This window comes from Pelodiscus sinensis, chromosome 3 (assembly GCF_052426305.1).
Source record: "Pelodiscus sinensis isolate ZL-2025 chromosome 3, ASM5242630v1, whole genome shotgun sequence".
NCBI lineage: Eukaryota > Metazoa > Chordata > Testudines > Trionychidae > Pelodiscus > Pelodiscus sinensis.
Window position 1 is genome coordinate 121,096,205 of NC_143054.1, and position 20,038 is coordinate 121,116,242.

At 47.0% G+C, this 20,038-nt stretch overlaps 1 protein-coding gene across 2 annotated transcripts in view; it reads right to left on the reverse strand.

Annotated features, from left to right (window-relative positions):
* Window positions 1-20,038, reverse strand: part of RNASET2 (ribonuclease T2) — a 49,411-nt gene that overhangs the window by 22,514 nt on the left and 6,859 nt on the right. For both annotated transcript variants that reach the window (XM_006134510.5, XM_006134509.5), the window contains exons 3-5: window positions 15,393-15,459; window positions 7,264-7,319; window positions 4,519-4,576 (exon numbers count right to left, since the gene is read on the reverse strand). In XM_006134510.5, the coding sequence (XP_006134572.2) occupies window positions 4,519-4,576; window positions 7,264-7,319; window positions 15,393-15,459 (181 nt within the window). The remainder of the gene's footprint in view (window positions 1-4,518; window positions 4,577-7,263; window positions 7,320-15,392; window positions 15,460-20,038) is intronic.

Consider the following 20,038-nt stretch of genomic DNA (forward strand, 5'->3'; position numbering starts at 1 on the left):
GGAAAGGGACCTCAGAGCTCATCAACTCCAGTCCCCTACCCTCACGGCAGGACCAAGCACTGTCTAAATCAGTAGTCTCCAACCTTTTTACACCCAAGATCACTTTTAAATGTCAGGGTAAGCCGAGATCTACCTCAACCCTTCCCCAAGACCTCACCCCCTTCCTTGAGATCCCGCACTCTCCATTCCCCTCCTCTCCATCATTTGATGCCCTCAGCCCTTACTCATTCTCATTAGGTTGAGACAGGAGGTGCGGGCTCTGAGGTGGGAATGAGGGATTTGAGTGTGGGAAGTAGTGAGAGGTGCAAGCTATGGGAGGGAATTTGGGTCAGGAAGAGGTGAAGAAGGGGATGCTGGCTCAGGGATGGGCCCCAGGCTGGAGAGTGTTGGAGTCAGGTAGAGAGTTGGGGTGCTGGAGCAAGCTATTTTGGGTCAGGGGCCACTGACCCACAAAAAAATCTGTTGGGGAGTGGGATGCCAAAAAACCAACTCTTCCAACCTGTTCCCCTCCTCCCCCTCCCCCCCAAGCCTCACTGATGTGGCCCCAAGTAAAACATCTCACTCCCCTGGCACTCCAGCCCCATGAGGTGGGAGGGTAGGTAAGACTGAGGTTCAAGGCCTCAGTCCAGATGAACTCATATGGGGTTCCAGGTTAGTAGATTTTGTGGGCCCCTCTACACTCTGCGGTGGGGCCAAAAATGAGGGATCCAGTGTGAGGGACAGTGAGTGGGAGAGGGATGGGGGTGCAGAATCTGGGTAGGAAGTAGGGTACAGGAGCAAGCTGGGGTAGGTGTCTGGCCAGGAGGGAGGGAGCAAGAGCTGGTGGGTTTCTGGCCAGGAGGCAGGTGCAGGATGCTGGTGGGGGTCTGACCAAGGAGCAGGAGCAGGAGCAGGGTTCTTGTGGGTTTCTGGCCTGGAGTCAGGGCTCTGGTGGGGGTCTGGACAGGGGGCAGAGTGCTGGTGGGGGTCTAGCGCGTGGGAGGGAGCTGGTGGAGGGGTTCGCCAGGTCGCTGTTGTAGGGCTGGATAGGAGGAGGGGGCAGGGTGCTGTTGGGGGTCTACCCAGGGGAAGAGGGGGCAGGAGCAGCTTGGCTGGTACCTGGGTGTCTCCAGAGATGAGGATCTCTGGGGCAGGATCTGCAGGCAGCACTGGAAGAAGAGCATGTGTGGCTCCTTGAAGAAATCCAGATGCTCCGGATCCTGTGCCGCCATGTTAACTAGCCCCACCTCTCCACTGCCTTCCCGGAGCACAGGGAAGCAAGGGAAGACAAGAAAGCATGCATGCTCTTTTGGGCAGGGGAGGAGCGCACTCTTTCTTGTCTTCTCTTCCTTCCCGCTGCTGCCTTCCTTCCTTCTGGTGGTGGAGGGGAGGAGGGAGTCAGTACTCCTTCCTAGACAGTCGCTTCCCATTCTGTATGTGCAAAACTGATTGTTCCTTCCTAAGTGGAGCACTTTGCATTTGTCCTTATTAAACTTCATCCTATTTACCTCAGACCATTTCTCTAGTTCAGGGGTGGCCAACCCATTAAACGAAGAGGGGGCTGTTTGTAGGGGGGCTTCACGTGCCGCTCTTTCAGGGGTGAAGAGCCGCATGCGGCTTGCAAGCCGCAGCTTGGCCACCCCTGTTCTAGTTTGTCCAGATCATTTTGACTCTATCCTCCAAAACACTTGCAGTCCTTCCCAGCTTGCTATCTTCTGCAAATAATCGTACTCTCTACGCCATCATCTAAATCATTGATGAAGGTATTGAACAGAACTGGTCCCAAAACAGACCCCACTTGTTATGCCCTTCCAGCATGATTGTGAACCGTGCATGGGAGTGGGGGGAGGGACAGGAGAGACTGCTTTAAACAACAAATGAAGCTCACTAGGGGTGTGTCTAGACTACAGAGTTTTGTCGACAAAAGTGGACTTTTGTCGACAAAACTATACCTGTGTCTACACTACCGCTGAGTTCTGTCGACATAACGTCGACAGAACTCAGCAATTTTGTCGACGCTGGTAAACCTCATTTTACGAGGCATAACACCTTCTGTCGACAGAAGGTGTTATTGCATCTAGGGTTGTGTCTAGACTACAGGGTTTTGTTGACAAAGCAGCTTGCTTTGTCGACAGAACTGAATGTAGTCTAGACGCTCTTTGTTGACAGAAGCTTTGTCGACAGTATCTGTCGACAAAACTTCTGTCGACAAAAGCCTGTAGTCTAGATGTACCCTAGGAGTCCTACTACAAGAGAATATGTAGGAAATGCACTTCCAGATACCTTGACCACTAGGCCCTCCAGGAGCACAGGAACTGCAAGGACTAGGAGCACATTTGTTGTACTGTTCCCCTCCAGAAATTTTTTTCTTTCTGTGGGAGGCCCAGAGACAGTGTTCTGGTAGTTCTGACTAGAAAAGACTAGGGAATGACTCAAGCCATGCATGTATAAAAAACAATAAAGATTTGAGGGTTCCTAAATTCATCAACACAGCTGACTATGAATAAGGGTACGTCTACACTACAACGTTAATTCGAACTAACTTAGTTCGAATTACTTAATTCGAACTAAGCTAATTCGAACTAACGCGTCTAGAACTAAAAACTAGTTCGAATTAGCGTTTTGCTAATTCGAACTAGCAAGTCCACATTGAGTGGACCCTGAACAGGGCTTAAGGATGGCCGGAAGCAGTGCCGGCAGGGCATCAGAGGAGGACTTAGAGCATGGAGATGCTGTCTCAGGCTAGCCGAGGGCTGCGCTTAAAGGGTCCCGACCCCCACCCCGGACAGACAGTTCGAAGGGGTGCCCCGCTTGCAAAGCAGTCCTGGCTTGGAGTGCCCGGAGTACCCACACTGGGCACATCACACCACTCGGCCATCAGCCCGGCTGCACTTGCCGCAGGCTGCCATCTGGGGAGAGAGGGCAATCGGGGAGCTGCAGGAGAGCTTCCACCCCCAGAAGCCCGCAGAGCCAGCCCAGTCCTCCCCATCGGGGGCTCGTACCCCATTCCTCCCTCACCTCCTTCCACTTACCCTTCCCTAGCCCCCCTTCCTGATGTACAAAATAAAGATAACGTTTCTTCCAACATTGACTCTGTCTTTATTGAACAAAACTGGGGGAGACAGGGAAAAGGAGGTGGGAGAGGGGAAGAGAAAGGCTGGGAGAGGGGAGGGCAACTAACATGATCAGGGGTTGGGAACAGGTCCCAGATGAAGAGAGGCTACAGAGACTGGGACTGTTCAGCTTAGAAAAGAGGAGATGGAGCGGGGACAGGATAGAGGTCTCTAAAAGCAGGGGTTGGGTGGAGAGGGTGTATTCATGAGTTCCCATAAAGAAGGACTAGAGGACACAAAAGGAAAGGAATGGGTAGCAGGCTTCAAACTAGTAAGAGAAAGTTGTTCTTCACAAAGCAAATAATCAACCTGTGGAACTCCTTGCTGCAGGAGGCTGTGAAGGCTGGAACTAGAACAGAGTTTAAAGGGAAGTGAGATCAAGTCATGGAGGTTGGGTCCATGGAGTAGTCTTAGCCAGGGGGTAGGAGTGGTGTCCCTGCCCAAAGTTTGTGGAAGGCTGGAGAGGGATGGCACGAGACAAATGGCTTGGTCACTGTCTTCGGTCCATCCCCTCCAGGGTCCCTAGGGTTGGCCGCTGTCGGCAGACAGGCTACTGGGCTAGATGGACCTTTGGTCTGACCCAGGACGGCCATTGTAAGCTCAGGGTTCAGGGTCGGGGATCTCAGTGGACCCCCTTGATTTTCATGCACACCTGCTCCTGGGTGGCCAGGCTGGCAGCTCTCCTGCCCTAGACGGCCACTTTCCTGTGCCTAGTGCGGAGATCGTGGACGAGGTCCACGATGTCCGCACTAGCCCAGGAAGGTGCCCGCCTCTTGCGGTCCCGGGCAAGCTCCCGGGAGCCGCCAGCCTGGTCCCGGGAAGAGGGGGTGGGCTGGGGGACATCGGGTGGGTGGCTCTGTGCCGTGCCAGGTGCAGGGTCTGCTGGCTGGGTGCTGGCAGGCTTGCACCTGGCACGGGCACCGTAGCCAGCCCGTGCCCCTTTAAGGGGTCCGGGGCCGGGAGGGGGGCATAGAGTTTCCCTGGTGTTGGCCAGAGTGGCCACCAGGGAAACCTGGGGAGGGCTAGCCTCCCACTAGTTCGAATTAAGGGGCTACACACCCCTTAATTCAAACTAGTAAGTTCGAACTAGGCTTAATCCTCGTAAAATGAGGTTTTCCTAGTTCGAACTAAGCGCTCCGCTAGTTCGATTCAAATTCGAACTAGCGGAGCGCTAGTGTAGCGGCTATGAATGTTAGTTCGAACTAACGTCCGTTAGTTCGAACTAACATTGTAGTGTAGACATACCCTAAGGGAATAAAGCACCAAATGAATATTGGAATAGGAATTTTTGAAAAGCATATCCATCTCAGATCACAAATTAAATCAGAAGTGACATACTATGAAGCTTTTTTTTTTTTTTTTTTTTTAAAAGGATAATTGTGTTCACTCTAGTCTGAATATTTTAATTTCAATAAATTAAAATCACCTTAATCTCATTCACGTTGAAGTGCCATGTTCTATTACATTCTTCTACTTTTTCAGGCCTAGGGAAGAAATATGCAAATGAAGACAGAATGCCACCCTTAGGTAGTGGATGGAAAAATTTGTGTCACAGGGCTCAGCGTTACAAGAGAATAGCTTTGAAATATCAGTTTAAAAATCCATGGAACCCAAGTCAATCACCACAGCATTTTAACCAACACATTTTAATTGTGGCTGAACTGTTCTAAGTGCAGAGGACCTTTGTGCCCTTCACACCACTTCAGCAATGTGTAAATAGACTGAGTAGTGTAGCCCTCTCTAATGAAATCAATGCCACCCCGAGTCTCTCTATTTAGGATTCCCCAGACCCACACACATTCCAGCTGCCTTGGAACTGATGTGCAATGCCATTGACAGTTTTACAGAGTATAAGTTACCAACCTGTTGTACATTTTCTTCCACTTTTTTCTTAATGAAAAGTCTGTATCTTTGAGTTTCTACTGCTCAGAGATTCCAGTCAGTTGTTTCCTTTGAGACAGACATGCTCTTCCGTAGTTTCTATGAGTTTTTTAGAACATGTTTTGACTCCTGAGGCCATATTATGTCATGAGGAATTAACAAGTGCTCTGAATTCAGAAAAAAAGGAAGCTATACTCCCTTTTACATTAGCAACTTTGGAAGTAGATCTTTTAAAAAGAGCTTATTCTGCTATTGATTTGTGTGCATACACATGATCACCAAGCATGTGAGACCATATGTAAGCAGTGCATTGAACTATACAACTTTGGTCTTTGACTAGAGCAGGGTTCTTATATTTCAACACACTGCACATTCACAAGAAAAAGCAGATTGGTGGAGCATCCACTAGCAAAAACATTAGACATTGTGGTAAGACTTGAAGCTGTAAAGGGAAAATTCTAGGCCAAATGGGATTCTGCTCTGAAAACTTCTTACAGAAAACATAACTTGTTCCTGCTCAGATCTGTTCCCTGTTTGTGTTACAAAGTCAGATCAGCAGACAAAGTATACATTCTTTTGTATTATTCTTTCTAGTTCTGCAGAGTCAACAGAACTAATATATGTAAATGATCTGAAGTCTTTTTTTTTTTGATGCATCATCAGTATCGTATACTATGGGTCAGTAAAAGCAGTGCAGATCCCTTTGATGGTAACAGATTGCTTAGGCCCCAGCAAGAGCATAATTTGAAGACAATGGGATGGAAATGCAAGAGCTGTCACTGAGGGTTTAACTAGACCAGCGGCACTTTTATTGTACGAGAAGGAAGGAACCTTCAAGGCTGTGTTTACAAAGCCATATTTCAGATTAGAAACATACTTCAACATTTTCCTATTTTCCTTTCCATAGATGAAATGGAAAGGGGAGATGAATATTGTATTATCAAAAAATTAGAAGTTGTATATCATGCTATCAGGCCCATTCACAGGGGTGAGGGGAGCATAAGAATGGCCATACTGGCTCAGTCCAAAGGTCTATCTAGTCCAATATCCTGTCTTCTGACAGTGGCCAATGCCAGATGTTCCAGAGGGGGTGAACAGAGCAGGCAATCATCAAGTGATCCCTCTCCTGTCACCCAACCCCAGCTTCTGACAAATAGAGGCTAGAGACAAAGGCAAAGGGGGCAAGTGCCCCAGGGCTTGGCAATTCAAAGGGGCTATGGGCTTCAGCCATTGCTGCTACTAATGCAACAGCAGCCAGGGCCCTGGGCACTTTAAATCGCTGCTGGAGCCCGACATGGTGCACTACAGAGCCCTGGGCTGTGTGCCCCCTGGATGGCCCTGAGGGGGAGCTATCTGTCCCTGGCCCTGCCCCTTCCACGTGAGGCCCCACCCCTTCCGGGACCATGGAGCCAGCCCCACCCCACACCTTGCCAGGGGCCTGGAGAGTCTGTCAACTCACCTGCATGCTATTAAATGTTCGTGAGCAATGCTACAGAGCATGCCTACATATACTATAAGACCAAGCAACTCAAAGAGAAACACAATATAATTAGGTATTTTAATAGGTATACTACAGGATAAATTTGCAATGAAAGCAGAAATAAAACCAATAAAAGACAAATTTTAGAGAAGTTACATTCTGTACCAAGGCTGGTGATGTTTTTAGTTGGATTATTGACCCCAGTTTGAAGCTGTTTCAGCAACAATATTAACCCAAACCGCTGTAAAGTCTGTGCATTAATCCTTATGACACGTAATATGAACATTTTTGTCTTCAAAGTGCTGTCCAGAATCAAAGAGCTATTCCTTGTAACTCCTAAATACCATCATACCCGTTTTGCAAATAAAATAATTAAAAAAACCCCAGCAGCAGCATGATGTTATTTACACAAAGCTATTGCAGGAGTCAATGTCAGAGATGAAATTAGATCCCACAGTGGCTTCCAGTCCTGTGATCAAATCACATGCCAGGGGTGAAACCCTGCTCCACTGAATTCAAATGGAGTTTTGCCACTGGCTTCTATAGAATGAAGATTTTGCCTCATGGCTTTTTCAGCATAGAGCACAACTGTATCCCTTTTTATAAGGATATAGACCTGATTCAATGCTGCTTTAAATGGGTACAGTTCCATTGACTTTCAAGTCTGAAAGTTTGATTTCCCTCACACTCATTTTATAGCAATATCTCTAATGAAGTTCCTTCTGATTTACTCTGGTGTAAATAGGGGGAGAATCAGGCCAACATGGCATTCTTATCCAATTTGAAATTAAAAGGATTTTAAGTTCTTACCATAGTCCATGAATTGTCCAGTACTGTGGGGGCTCTTTGCAGTCATTCTCATTCATCTGGAGAATGAAAAAATCCATAATATTTGTTCAATATAGTATTTAGTCAAAGATCAACTAATCCATTTTGGGTTAAAAATTGTAGAGCATGCTAGGGGGACTTATCAAAAACATGCTGAATGACTAGCAGGAATAAATGAAAGATCAAGGGCAGAAACTCAGCTAATGTAAATCAATGTACCAAAGATAGGCGTAAAATGCTACTAGATCAGAATTCATCACTCACACTTGGACGACATAGGTTTCAAATGACTATTCACTTAAATGGTGCCAAGACTATTTAAGCGTTCATTAGATCCTTTCACTGAGTTCAGAGCTCCCAAAACAAAGGTATTTTAAATGCTGTGAGAAGCCATCAAGGCTGTGTCCAGACTCAGGGTTTTTTTCGAAAAAAGTAGCCTTTTTTCGAAAAAACTTCACCTGCGTCTAGACTGCAGCCGCGTTCTTTCAAAATTAAATCGAAAGAATGCGGCTTTTCTTTCGACGGTGGTAAACCTAATTCCACGAGGAAGAACGCCTTCTTTCGAAAGTGCTCTTTCGAAAGAAGGCGTTCTTGAAAGCAAACAGGCTTTTTAGAAAGAGAGCATCCAGACTCACTGGGTGCTTTCTTTCGAAAAAGCGGCTTGCTTTTTCGAAATTCCGCGTGCAGTCTAGACGCTCTCTTTCGAAAGAGGCTTGCAGTCTAGACATAGCCCAAGTGTATATATTAGTGAGGTCAAGGTTTGGGGCAGGTAAATAGGGTGGATGCCATGGGCAACAACTTTCTGGGATGCAGCACTCCATTGTGACAGTTATTCTTCTACCCTACTGATTTGCCAGACAAGCCATTCTTCGGATTACAAAAATGTTGTTTGGTCCTGAAGCCAACAATTGTTTTGTAAATATCCATGAGCAACTTTGCTGCTATTATAAAGAAAAAGGATTAGCTAGAGATTGCTGTACTGGCTGCATAATCCAAGCAGACATTCAGTGTCTAGTTCATGTAACGATTAAGGAAAACACTACACCAGTATTCACAGTCCAAACAATTACCTATGCAAAATATTATCCGCTAAAGAAAGAGCAGAACAGTAGATACAGAAACTTCCTAAGGCCACGGTCATCAACCAGTAGATCGCTATCTACCAGCGGATCATGGTGTCTCCATAGGTCGATCTTCAGTTCCCTCTGAACTGCGCGCCTGTACACAATCAATTTTAGATCTGCCCTCCTCATTTGTAGAGCAGCACCCATCGAATAGAAGGGGAGTAGTGGTAGCAGCTTGGGTATGTCTACACTACCACCCTAGTTCGAACTAGGGTGGTAATGTAGTCAACCGGAGTTGCAAATGAAGCCCGGGATTTGAATTTCCCGGACTTCATTTGCATGTTGCCGGGCGCTGCCATTTTTAAATGTCCGCTAGTTCGGACTCCGTGCCCCGCGGCTACACGCGGCACGAACTAGGTAGTTCGGACTAGGCTTCCTATTCCGAACTACCATTACTCCTCGTTCCACGGCCCCCATGTAGCCGCGGTGCACGGAATCCGAACTAGCGGACATTTAAAAATGGCGGCGCCCGGCAACATGCAAATGAAGCCCGGGAAATTCAAATCCCGGGCTTCATTTGCAACTCCGGTTGACTACATTACCACCCTCGTTCGAACTAGGGTGGTAGTGTAGACATACCCCTTGATGGGATCTGCTGGGGCAGCATCGGAGTGCTAAACACATGGGCCATCTGGGCTGGATCAAAGAGGGGCAGACGCCCGGCCAGTTGGCCATGGCGTTCAGCCCATGGAGGCTGTGCCACGCTCCAGCTAGGTTGGAACAAAAAGGAGCAGTTGCCCAGCCAGCTGGCTGTGGCATTCAGACGGCCAAGGCTGCGCCATGCTCCAGCTCACGTGTAGCATGATGCTACCTCTGCAGGCTGAACACCATGGCCAACTGCTTGGGTGGCTGCCCCCCTTTGCTCCAGCTGAGCTATGCAACACTCCAGCTGGGCTGGAGAAAAGAGGAGTGGCTACCTGACCAGCTGGCCGTGGCCAGACTTCCACCAGTACCCTGCTCCCTGGCCAGATTCCCATCAGCACCCTGCTGCTGCTCCTTGGCCTGACTCCCACCAGCACCCTCCTCCTGCCCCCTCCCTCCTGGCCAGACACCTACCCCAGCTTGCTCCTGTACCCTCTTCTCACCCTGATTCTGTACCCCTGGCAGCTCTACACTCACTGGCAGCTCTGCCCTGCACACTGGATCCCTTATTTTTGGCTTCACTCAGAGCGTAGAGGGGCCCACAAAATTCACTAACCTTGGAACCCTAGAAGACAATCTGGCCTGAAGCCTTGAACCTCAATCTTACCTACCCTTCCCCTTCATGGGGCTGGAGTGCCAGGGGAGTGAGGTGTTTTACTTCGGGCCACATCAGTGAGGCTTACGGGAGTGGGACTGGAAGGGTTGATCTTTTGCATCCCACTCCCCAACAGATTTTTTTGTGGGTCAGTGGCTCCTGACCCAAATCAGGTTCTCCACTCCTCCCATAAATAAAGACAATGCTGAAATGTTTTGTGTTGGACATAATATTTTATTTAATAATGAAGCCTGGACAACAAGCCCCCAACTGGGGCTAAACCCCATCTGGCCACAGCATCATAACACTCCTGTACCTCCCACAGATCCCAACCCTGAGCCCTGAACCCTTCATATTCCCAATCTCCTGCACCACCCACATCCCCAGTCTTGTGCCACAACACCCCTGCACCATCCACACCGCAAACCTCTGCCCTGAGCTCCTCAAATCCCCAACCCTAACTCCTGTACCTCCCATCCACAAGCCTGTGGATTGCTCCAGCACCTCAACCCTCCAGCTGACCCCAACACTTTCCAGCCTGGTGCTCCCTCCCAGATCTTGCACCTCTCACCCCTTCCCACACCAAAATCCCTCATTCCCACCCCAGAGCCTGCACCTCCTGTCTCAACCCAGTGGGAGTGAGTAAGGGCTGGAACAGCAAATGATGGAGAGGAGGAGAATGGAGAAGGTGGGGCTTCCAGGAAGGGGTGGAGTCTTGGGGAAGGGATGGGGTAGATCTTGGCTTGCCCTGACATATAAAATGTGATCCTGGGTGTGAAAAGGTTGGAGACCACTGCCATAATCCCTCTGAATGCTGAACTAGTATAATTCTATTTTATGTTTCTCTTTTCCCTCATTATCTTTAATATACAATCACAACTAAAACCCTGCAGCTGGGAACACCTTTGATCTCACATCAGTGTTAATGAATCTATTACTGAAAACTTGTTTAATTCTTAAATGAAAAGGTAATGCCAGCAAGCCAGGTGATGTCAAGATCCACACTGAGAAATATGTATCTGTAATCTGCCTGGCTCACTTTTTTGTTAATATTGATAAAATAAGTGATATGGAGGGTAATACATAGAAGAATGTGAAATTGTTAGAATTACAAGGAAGCATTTAAACTAGGGATGCAAAATCCCATTTAATTGGTTAACTGCTTAAACAATGTTTAGGGGTATGTCTACACTAGCTTGTTAATTGGAGCTAGGTAGGCAAATGAGGTGACCGGAGATGCAAATGAAGCCCTGAATTTAAATATCCTGGGCTTTATTTGCATGTTCCCGTCCAGTCGCCATTTTGAAATTTCACTAGCCCGAACTCACTGCTGCGCGGCTACACGCAGCAGTGAAATGTTAATTTGAACTCCCCCACTCTCCCATGGGGGCGCAAGATGTGACAGGGGAGGGAAGAAGCATGAAGGAGCAGGGCCGCTCTCCCTGCCCACACGGCAGTAACGGCCACACTCTAGGGTTGCCAGGTGTCCGGTATTCTACCAGATGGTCCGGTTTTTGCACTCTCTGTCCGGTAAAACAAAATTCGGAAAATACAGGCCATGTTCAATGTCTGGTATTTTCTGTTTTTCCGGCTGGGCGGCAGACAGAAGCCTGGCAGGGGCGGGGGGAGTGGCTGGGAGTGCCAGCCACTCCCCCTGCCCCCGCCAGGCTTCTGCACACAACCAGAGGGAGTCCCAGGCTGGGAGGCGGGGCCGTGATCAGCTCTGGGAGCCTCTGGTTGCGTGCAGAAGCCAGGCGGGGGGAGTGGCTGGGAGGCGGGGCGCAATCGGCACTGGGAGCCCTCAGCTGATTGCATCTGAGGAGGAGTGACGCCTTGAGGAGGAGGAGAAGCCCTGTCCCTGCTCCTGAGCACTGTTCAAGCGTGTTGTGGCGCCGTAGTCCAGGAGAGAATCCCACAGGTGCATTGTAGTTGTGTTTAGGCGCCTTCCATGGGCTCTCAGCCAAAACTGACTGGGGTGGAATTTCTGCTTCTTACCACTGGGACACTTAAAGACCTGGCTATGGGGGAGTCACCTTCCTACCCATGGTCGCCCGCCCCTTCCCTCCCCTACCCTGCCATTGTGTTGCCCCAGGGTCTGCCTCTCTCTGCTTTGGGTAACAGGCGGCTGCTTTGCAGAGCAGGCTCTGCTGCCTCCGCCTTTGTTCCCAGCTTAGAGGCTCTTGGTAGTAGCCACACAGGATGTGTGTTCTGTGTGGGGGTGGGGGTGTTTGTTGTTTGTTTGTTTTTTTTTTTTTTGCTTGACAAATTTTTAGCCCGTGTGTACGGTATTTTTTGGGAGACGATCTGGCAACCCTACCACACTCCCTAAAAGGAGCAGCCTCACTTTGGTGGGTGTGGGAGTGGGGTAGAGAGGGGGCAAAGGGGTGATGAGTTAGGACATGGTGGGATCATCGGGCAGGAGGGTGCTGGCATGGACTGTAGGGGTCAGAGGTTAAATGGACAAAGGGCATGGGGCGTAGGAGTGGGGGTCAAAGGGTGTTAGGCACTGGGGAGCAAGGGGCTGGCAGACAGCAAACATGTAACATCTAAGCTAACCAAGGAAGAGAAAAGGTTTATTTGAAGTTTGCCACTACAATAAAGTAATAGATGTTTATACATATTAAGCTAAATTATGTAAGCTCTCTATTTCTAGCCTGCTCCATTCTATTCAGGCGAGAATGACCATGAAATCAGATTTCCTTTTAATTTACTATAGATTGATTTAAAGGTGTCTGAATATCTCTTCTGGATATGAAAACAACACAGCAGCTAGGAATAAAGAGGAAGGTCATGTGCATGCCAAGCAACAGTTTCATCTCCTCTAGAGATGGAACTGAAGGTAAGATTCTTGTTAACATTAAGGTTGTGTAATGGTACAAAAAGTCACCTAACAATTATATTCTTTCAAAGTTTTTCTAGTCCATTAGATATATTTGTTTCCATTTTGATTCCTCTCCACACGAGACACAGTCAGGCTTACTGGTAAGAGAGCCTGATTTTTTGGTAGCTTGACAAGTCTTCAGTATCCTACTTGCAACTTCTCCATTTTAGCTCACAGGGTTAATATAACTTTTCAGCCAACATCAAAGTTATAGAATAAAAGCAGCAGCCAGCATGGCTGCATAGTTGTAAAATATTTTACTTTCATAGTTTGTGTCTCGTTCATTTAACCAATGATTTGCCAGGCCATTGATTTTGGGTTATCTTCATCTCAATACTTGATCTAAGGCCAGATTTTTGTGCACGTCCACCACAAATCCAACTGAAGTGAGTGTGAGCTTTGTCTACTACATAGCACTGACAAATGGCCGGTTTTGACCAATAGCAGCTGCCCATTTGCAGGACAGGCAGCGTGTGAAGTGCCTTTCCTCTTCATCCCCTGGGCTAACAGCATCAGTGCAGAACAATAAACATGGTTCCTGCAGCTCCCCTGAGCATGTACAGGGGCTGGAAGGCAGGGACCCTGACTAAGGAACCTACTGGGATGCTGGCTGGGAACCAGGTAAGGATTCCTAGCCAGAGCCTCTCTCTGGTACTCCAGCCTCTCCTTCCCTCCCTCAGCTCCCCTACCCCATGTAACCCAAACCTTCTGCACCCCTGCTCCAGCCCCCCTATACCTTCCCAGACACTGCATCCCCTCCTACACCCCTCCTCAGGTCACAACCCCCTCTCAGATCTTGCACTCCAATCTGCTATCCCTAGTCACAGCCAAAATCCCTGCACCCCCTCTGGCACTCCTACCCCAGGTCACAACCCCTTTCAGGCCCTGCATCCCCTTCTTACCCCAATCTGTTGCCCCAGGTCACGATCCACTACTTCACCCAAACTCCCTTCCAGATCCCTTACCCCAACCTCCCTTCTGCACCCAACCTCAATCCCAGACCCTCACACCTCCTCCATTAATATAATGAGGCCCTCAACCACTTGCCAAATTATTGGAGTGCCCCCCCTATTAAAAAAATATTGCCCGCCCCTGTGTTAATGGCTTAAGGTAAGAAAGAAAAGGATTCTTTTAACAGAATTTTTGTTTGTGTTGCAGATAGCTAAAATTCTGATCTTAATAATTATTTTAAATCCTGTGTTACTAATTAATACATGGTAAACTGTATTGTATTAAAGCCAGATCTTTGCTATCTGGCAGAGTTCTGGCTCTTATGAGTCAGAAGTAGCAAGTACTAAGTGTGATGCTAGCTGTTTTGTAGGGTGAAAGATCTTTGAAACATATATCTGTCTGTTAGAAAGGATGATGATACATGTACTCCAAGACCTCAGAGGGGTAACCGTGTCAGTCTGTCACTAAAAAAAACTTAAACAACAATGGTCCTGTAGCACCTTAGGCTAACAAAAATATATAAATAGTATCATGAGCTTTTGTGGGCACAATCCACTTTTTCAGCCAAGGGTAGTGTTAATTTTCTTTTTAGTTGATTTCATATTAAATAATCATAAGCATTGCTCCTTGTCAATTATGCCTTGTTTTAATATATTTTCTTCCATACCTATGGACTATTTAAAATATATATTTAGATCTGCGGGTTTTGTTTGTACTGGTGGTTGCACATCTACACACTACCTGAATATTGGTGTTGCACATAAGAAATTTCAACCTGCCCGAGGATGGAAAATCTTAGCGGGAACACTGGTCGCAATCCCATTTTAACGGCTGGTTTAGACTTGCCGGGGCCCAAGGGCAGAGCCAAAGCCCAAGCCCCACCACCTAGACCCAAAGCTGAAGCCCAAGCGGGCCCGGCCAAAGGGTTTGAGGGGCCCAAGGCAGGACACTGGGAGCGGAGTCCTGGGCCCGGCTGGTGGATAGTGAATACCAGAGTAGAGGGTTTTTTTTGAGGGGGCGGAGCTGGGGTAGAGATGAACTTGGATGAAATCAACAAAGGGAAAAACAACAAGAAATGAATGAAACAAACTACTTATCTACAGGAAACAAGGCTGAGTGAAGAGCACTGCTGAGCTCGGTCTTAAGCTGGGGATAGTAAGAAGGAACTGAGGAGGGTGACCACACATGCATGATTGCACCGTGTGGCACCTGGGTGCCCTGTTCGCCACGCATGCATGGCCCCCCAACCACAGCTGTAAAGAATCCAGTCCGCAGCGCTGGGATGCACTGACACCTGCTGTGGAGCATCCACAGGGATGTCTCTTGGGACACGTCTATCCAGCACCCTAAACTCGAAATAAGATATGCAATTTGCATTATGCAAATTGTATGTCTTATTTTGAATCTGTTTCAAAATAGCTTATTTTGAAATTTGGCACAACTACCCAGCACCAAATTTCAAAATAATGCACTATTTTGAGACATCCCTTAACCTTTGCGGAACAAAGTTTACCAGGATGATGAAATACCTCCAGTATCCCGAAATAGCTGCACAGTGTAGATGTACCCTCAAAGAAGAATATTGAGTTAGGATCACATAGCTAGCTGCATGAGCCTAAAATTGTGTAGAGACATTGACCATTGTACGTATTACTATTAAAACTTATATACTACCTCTTATAGATGGTTATGGATATGGCTCTAGCCACTTGTTCTTTCTTGTTGCTCTCAAGCCACTGAAAGATGTGACAAACAAATATAAACCAATACTCAGAGAAGCAAGAACAACAGAATGTAAGTAGATTTCAATATACTAGAGATGTTGCTACAACACTAGGTTCACCCTATTTTCATACATATGCTGTTTGCATGATATACACAGTTCTATTTACAATTATGCATTTAAAACAAAGCTCACCTTGCATACAGTCACAGGCCAGTGATGAACAAGGATCAGCTTTTTCCAAATGTGAGGATGGTGCTCACTGGAGAAGAGATGAGACACTTATTTTTCTCCAAGAAAAAAAGCAAAATACTTCCAGCTAATGATGCATTATTGAACTGTGCAACACATACTTTTAATAATTATTTATCCTTTTTATTGCTGCTGTGCCTAAGGATCGCAAACAATGAGTAGAGACTTGCTATATAAAGCAGCGCACATAGAAATAGTGAGTTTGAATTATTAATATTTTCACCAGGGGAGAAAATATGCATATTTAATTAATAATATGATATTGCTTCCCCCCCACCATCAACCTCAGCCTGGATCAGTCCACATGAGAAATCCACTTCCTTGATACCACAGTACAATTATATAACAGACAAATTTCTACCACCATATATCAGAAATCTACTGATCACTATACTTACCTTCATGCCTCCAGCTTCCATCCTAGACACATTTCTCAATCTATTGTATACAGCCAAGCCCTAAGATACAACCGGATTTGCTCCAATCTCACAGACAGAGACAAACACCTATAGGATCTATATAGAGAATTCTTAAAACTGAAATACTCACCCAGAGAAGTGAAAGAACAGATTGACAGAGCCAAAAAAGTACCCAGACATGAACTACTTTAAGACAGACCCAAAAGAGAAAACAATAGAATTCCACTTGTCATTATGTACAGTCCACAACTTAAACTCCTCCAACGCATTATCCACAATCTACAACCTATCTTGAAAAAGGCCCCTCACTCTCAGAGGCCTTGGGGGAAAGGCCTACTCTTGCTTACAGACAACCCCGTAACCTGAAACAAATTCTTTCCGGTAACCATGCTACACAGCTACATCATAAGCATCTAGGAACCCAGCCCTGCAATCAGCCCCGGTGCCAACTCTGCCCACATATCTATACAAGTGAATTCATCACTGGACCCAACCATATCACCCACCAAATCAGGGGCTCATTTAACTGCAAATCCAGTAATGTGGTCTATGCCATCAAATGCAAGCAATGCCGCTCTGCGATATATATTAGATAAACTGGACAGTCCCTACAGGAAAGAATTAATGGACACAAATCAGATATCCAAAAAGGAAATCTGTTTAACCCTTTAAACTCCCTGGACACTCATTAAGGGATCTCCAAGTTGCTGTTTTGGTATAGACCAATTTCACAAGCCAAATACACAGAGAAGGAATGGAACTCCACTTCATTCACAAATTTAACTCTCATGCAAATGGTCTAAAGCCCTATATTGGAAGGCTGGGACATTATCAACCAATCAAACAATGAAGGTGCCAATGGTTCTTTATGTCTATGTAGAATCTAGTGTTAGTAGTCTTCCTTTCCTAGTGCAAACTAATGGTTCTTATCTGCCTTTTTTAACTACCTAGTCTTTAGATGCTAATACACTATTTGTTGATTTTCAGTTTTTCCTGTTACATACTGGCTCAGCTTTCCCTTTGAAATGTATCTACTCACTGCCTCTTTTTCTCCCCCCTCCCCCCCACCATTAGCTCATGATACCATCTACATGTTTTGTTAGTCTTTAAAGTCCTATCAGACTATTTGTTGTTTCTTAAGTTTTTCCTGTTATAGACTAATTTGACTACCCCTCTGAAGCTATTAATATTTTACTTACTGCTAAACAAAATCCACTGATGTGCACTCACCTCCTGATATAATTTCTATTTCTTAATATAGAGAGAATAGTAATAATTCAATATTATATATCCAAGTAAGTGCTTTTCTAAATTTTTTCTTTAAGCAATGAGCGCACATGAAGGGTGCCAAGATTAAGGTTTCCTTTTACTTGAAAAGAGTGCAGGCAGCATTCTTGAAATGTTGTGTCCTTCTAAAACATTCACTATGATCACACAGGAGCTGTGAAAATGACATGAATGGAAGGGCAATGTACTCACAAAACAGATCCATATTGAAGGCAGTGAAAACAACATTCTTAGGTTAACAATTTGTGTTGGGGAAGGGGTAGGAAGAGACATAATTGCAGATGCGGTGAGCAACAGGGTATGGAAAAAAACAGGAAAAAAAGCTCTCATGTATAACAGTAGTCTAATACAGGCAGTCCCCGGGTTACGTACAAGATAGGGACTGTAGGTTTGTTCTTAAGTTGAATCTGTATGTAGAGTCGGAACTGGCGTCCAGATTCAGCCGCTGCTGAAACTGATCAGTTTCAACAGCGGCTGAATCTGGACTCCAATTCTGACTTACATACAGATTCAACTTAAGAACCCCAGGCATCCCCAAGTCAGCTGCTGCTGAAACTGATCAGCGGCTGATTCCAGGAAGCCCGGGGCAGGGGCTTCCTGTAGTCAGCCACTGGTCAGTTTCAGCAGCGGCTGACTTGGGGACACCTGGGGCAGAGCAGCTGGGGTGCTGCTGGGTTGGTCCAGTAGCGCCACCGCTCCTCGGTGCTACTGGACCAACCCAGCAGCGCCCCAGCTGCTCTGCCCCAGGTGTCCTGATTCAGCCACTGCTGAAACTGATCAGCAGCGGCTGAATCAGGACTCCTGGGGCAGAGCAGCTGGGGTGCTGCCGGGTTGGTCCAGTAGCGCCAAGGAGCGGTGTTGCGGGACCAACCAGCAGCGCCCCACCTGCTCTACCACAGGCCCGGGGCTTTGCTTCACATCTCCCTGGTCTGCTGGGGGCGGGGGGGCACTAGCTGCGCCCCCCCCCCCCCCCAGCAGACCAGGGACATGGGGAGCAAAGCCACAGCGGTGGCGCGGTGCCGTGCCTCTGAGGCTTTGCTCTGGCAAAGCCTCAGAGGCGCAGGACCCCTCCGCCTCCCCGGCTTTGCTCCGGGTGTCCCTGGTCTGCTGGAGACGGTCCCCAGCAGACCAGAGGCACCGGGAGCAAAGCGGCAGCGGCGGCGGCGTGCCACGCCTCTGAGGCTTTGCATGTGACTTTCTCATCAATCCGAAAGACAGGGTGTGATAGAGACAGTTATACTCACAAATGACCATAAGGGGCAGCAAGCAATAGTTATACCCCTGAATAACTACAGGGGAAGTGAAGCACCCTAGCCCTGGGAAGAAGCTGGCCAGCAACATGGCACCCAACAACTGTGGACTGCCTTGGGGAGCAGCCTCCGGCTGAGCTGCTTGTAGTCCTACCCCACGCCAGCCCCTGATTTCCTATTTCTCGAGGAGTAACGGTAGTTCGAACTAGGAAGCCTAGTTCAAACTACCTAGTTCATGCCCCGTGTAGCCGCGCTGCACAGGGTTCGAACTAGCGGGGTTTTAAAAATGGCGGCTCCCCGCTTATGCAAATGAAGCCCGGGAAATTCAAATCCCGGGCTTCATTTGCAAGTGCGGTATGCCTACATTACCCTCCTAGTTCGAACTAGCGGGGTAGTGTAGACATACCCTCAGTTGGATTTATGTGTGGTTTTTAGTTCATTATGCAGTACTCAAAAGCCTTTGAACCAATCAGGCATAGCCACAACAACAATAATCAACATTTCTCCTACTGAGATCTCTAACTATATTACACAGTTATTGTTGGATCTTACAATATTTTGTAACAGTTGAAAGATTTCCTAATGCTATGTAAATTCTAAGATTAAAATAAACTCCAAAACCACACACTTATAACAAAACTCTTTTTCTGGACTTGAAACTGCAGAAGTTCCTCTACTATAGTAATCATTCCAAAACTAAAGCTTAGCCCTCCATATACACACTCAAAAAACTTTAATTTAGGGCCAGACCCACAAAGGGATTTAAGTGCTTAAAGCCCAGACTGAGGCACTATGACCCCACCCTCCTCAGATGCCACCAAATCCTGTACATGAGTAAATTAACTTGTCACCTACATGGCTCTTATTGTGAAGAGCTATCAACCTCCTTCTCAGAAAAAATGTCATTAATTTGAAAGTGTGTCTCTGAATATCAGGAACCATACAACAGAATAACTTTTGGCTCCAAATGTGACCCATTCACATAACAGAAGTATTGCAGGAAAACTGAGCCAATCTGCCATTTTCAGCTTCTCGTACCTTAGGCAAGGTTTACACTGGGAATTGACATTAGTATAGCTAAGTCTCTCCATAACCCTAAAGTCTTGTCTACACTAAAAGAAAGATCGCCGTTGCCGCGATCAATCTTCTGGAGTTCGGTTTACCAAGCCTAGTTAAGACTTGCTAAATTTAAACTCAGAGGGCACCCCCACTGGAATCAATACTTCTCCTTTTGTGTTTGCTCCCGTCTGCCTCCCACTATGGAGACACTGTCAAGCTCAGCTTAAGGTAAGCTGACTCCAGCTTCATATTCTATGTAGCTGGAGTTGAGTACCTTAAGCTAAGCTACCAGGTCTAGTGTAGACATGGTCTAAGATATGTATCTTTACTGACCAACCCGTGGTTTAGCTAGCAATAGATGAATGGAAGAATTCTTCCATTGGCCAGGAACAGCAAACGGCAGTAAACAGGAACTGCGAGCAGCCATACCTGTGGATGTTCAGGTAAAGGCAGCCTCTGGAAGCCTAATAGAATATCTAACCCTAGAGAACCCCATCTGGCCCCTGAGCCACTTATTGTCCATCTCTGGTCTACACTGAAGCACTAATATGGTGCACCTGTGTTGTTGTAGTAT